This window comes from Mandrillus leucophaeus, unplaced genomic scaffold, assembly GCF_000951045.1.
Source record: "Mandrillus leucophaeus isolate KB7577 unplaced genomic scaffold, Mleu.le_1.0 Scaffold975, whole genome shotgun sequence".
Taxonomy (NCBI): domain Eukaryota; kingdom Metazoa; phylum Chordata; class Mammalia; order Primates; family Cercopithecidae; genus Mandrillus; species Mandrillus leucophaeus.
Genome location: NW_012110641.1, coordinates 88306 through 91458, shown reverse-complemented (window position 1 = coordinate 91458; position 3153 = coordinate 88306). Strand labels below are relative to the sequence as shown.

The following is a 3153-nucleotide window of genomic DNA, read 5'->3' as shown; positions in this document are numbered from 1 at the left end:
TTTTTTGAGACAGGATCTAACTGTGCTGCCCAGTCTGGAGAGCAGTGGTGTGATCATGGCTCACCGCAGCCTCAAACTCCTAGGCTCAGGTGATCCTCCCATCTCAGCCACAAGTAGCTGTGGCTACAGGCACATACCACCACACCTGGATAACTTTGTGTATTTTTTGTAGAGACAAGGTTTTGTCATGTTGCCTGGGCTGATCTTGAACTCCTGGGATCAGGCAATATCTGCCTGCCTTGGCCTTCCAAAGTGCTAGAATTACAGGTATGAGCCACCACGCCTGGCCTTTAGCATCATTTTTACTTATAAATATTTCTACAAGTATCTCTAAGGGATGAGAATTTTTTAAACAACGTAATCACAATAACTTTGTCATATCCCATAACATTAACAAGAAATCCTTAGCTAGGCTAAGATCTAGTCCAGGAGAAACTTAATTTTATCAGAGCATTCATAAATGGATCGAGTTTTCAAGTGATAGATTTTCAATGAGACTAAGAATTTTAAAAGGGGGAAAACTTTCAAAATTAAAATTGCAATCTTATTCTTTCTCATATTGCTCTGCAAATATAAATCTGGGCACTCAGACTCCAGAAGAGGTTAAAAATAGCCCTATGAATCAAAACCATTAATCATATCCTGTTATTTTTAGTTATCTGTTTCTTCCTGACGTTTTAACCCAACATCAGTTTAATATATTTAATCATACTTTTTAAAAAAGAAAAATATTTTAGATCCATCATGAAAAATTTTGACCAAACGATAAATTTAAAGCTAAAGCAGGATGGTTGTCAAAGCCTGTGTCCATAACTTTGCATGAGACACTTAGTCATTTGGAAAGGCCTGTGTTAATAGTCTGCCCTATGACTCAATTATCTCCCACATAGAGATAATACAAAACACCCTTAAGATAACTCACACCTAGGCCGGGCACAGTGGCTCACGCCTGTAATCTCAGCACTTTGGGAGACCAAGGTGGGTGGATCACCTGAGACCAGGAGGTCGAGACCAGTCTGGGCAACATGGTGAAACACTGTCTCTACTTAAAATACAAAAAATTAGCCAGGCCATGGTGGTGGGCACCTATAATCCCAGCCACTCGGCAGCCTGAGGGAGAAGAATCTCTTGAAGCCGGTGGAGCAGAGGCTTCAGTGAGCCGAGATCGCTCCATTGCACTCCAGCCTGGGCAGCAACAGCAAAACCCTGTCTCAAAAAAAAAAAAAAAAAAAGCAAAAAAACCTCACACCTAAAAAAAAATGTAAAAATCACAAAACATAAATGACCATTGTGTCACAGACGACATTACCCTCCATACTAAAAGCAGACACTAATAATGGCAATTTTGAGATAGCCTATAAAACACATGGCCCAGGGCCAGGGCATGGTGGCTCACGCCTGTAATCCCAGTACTTTGGGAGGCCGAGGCGGGCAGATCACCTGAGGTTGGTAATTTGAGACCAGCCTGACCAACATGGTGAAACCCCGTTTCTACTAAAAATACAAAATTAGCCAGGCGTGGTGGCGTATGCCTGTAATCCCAGCTATTCGGGAGGCTGAGGCAGAAGAATCACTTGAACCCAGGAGGCGGATGTTGCAGTGAGCCGAGATAGCGACACTGCACTCCAGCCTGGGTGACAGAGCTAGACTCCGTCTCAAAAAAAAAAAAAACAAAAAAAAATGTGGCTCTGAGTAAACTCTAAGTACCAGTATTTTATTTTCACTAAAATGTTTAGAAAGATTCTTTCACACATAAAAGATGCTCGACAGTATTTGTTGATTCGAATTAATATTGAAACTAAAATTTTCCAGCATAGCAAGTATTGAATTTCACATTATGTAAAATGTAATGGATATGCATTATCCTGCATCCTGGAACTGAGTAGGGAAAAAAGCTTTCACTTTTCTCTTCTTTCTTTTTATTCATTCATTCATTCATTCATTCATTTGAGACAGTGTCTTGCTCTGTTGCCCAGGCTGGAATGCAGTGGTGTGGTCATAGCTCACTGCAGCCTTGACCTCCCATGCTTAAGCTATCCTCCCACCTCAGCCTCCTGCGCAGCCAGGACCACAGGCACACACCACCGCATCTGGCTAATTTTTAATTTTTTTGTACAAAGTCTCCTTATGTTGCCCAGACTGAGAAGCTTTTTCTTATACATTTTTAAATCTGCATTCAGTACATTACCTGCTGTCCCAAATATGTACATTTATATATTCATATTCAGTGTTCATGCTGAATTTGTGCTTGTAGGGTGGAGACATACAGCATCCCTACATTACCCCCATTCATAACTTCCAGGACTGTCCACAGGATGAGCGATGATGGGGACATTTTCTGGAAATTGATAGAAAGGCACTTATCAATACTTCCTGTTTATATATCAGTGAAGTGTTGGTTTTTTTTTTTTTTTTTTGGAAGAACACCCTACTTGGTAAGGATGTCATACCTCTCCAGAAAATTCTACTGTTGCCCTAGACCTAAATACATAGAAAAAAAAGAAAAGAAAATTCTATTTGCACCCTTTTCTAGCCTGAAATTTACCAGAGCTACATAGAGTTTACTTATCACATGTGTTCTAATTACATACCAGCATATATAAAAACACAAAATATCAGCCCACATTGTTTTCTACCAGCACACTTTCACTCCCAACAACAGTCCCATGAATAAAGTAACAACACATGACCCTCCCCCAAAGTTTTAGGCTATGTTTTGCAGGAAGGATAATATCGGCAAATAAATTCATGTTAACCAGAGCAAAAAACAAACCAAAAAACAAAAAAACTAATGTACCTTGATGCAGTTTTCCTTACAAGTTATGTTTATTCTTCTCCCGTTCATCTTTGTGAATGGAAATAATGCCTTCATTAGTTTGCTCCCTCAGAAGACTCTATCGGAATCACACGAAGAGTTTTTTTTTAAAAAAAACACCAAACCCTAGAGGAAAACCTAGGTAGTACCATTCAGGACATAGGCATGGGCAAAGACTTCACGTCTAAAACACCAAAAGCAATGGCAGCAAAAGCCAAAATTGACAAATGGGATCTAATGAAACTAAAGAGCTTCTGCACAGCAAAAGAAACTACCATCAGAGTGAACACGCAACCTACAGAATGGGAGAAAAGTTTTGCAATCTACTCATCTGACAA

The 3153-nt window shown here is 39.9% G+C and overlaps 1 protein-coding gene across 1 annotated transcript in view; it reads left to right on the top strand.

Moving 5' to 3' along the window:
- Nucleotides 1-2326, top strand: part of LOC105532631 (ganglioside GM2 activator-like) — a 96646-nt gene extending 94320 nt beyond the window's left edge. Inside the window, 1 exon segment of the mRNA XM_011970816.1 lies at nt 2255-2326. Within this exon segment, the coding sequence (XP_011826206.1) occupies nt 2255-2326 (72 nt within the window).
- Nucleotides 2327-3153: the final 827 nt, after the last annotated feature.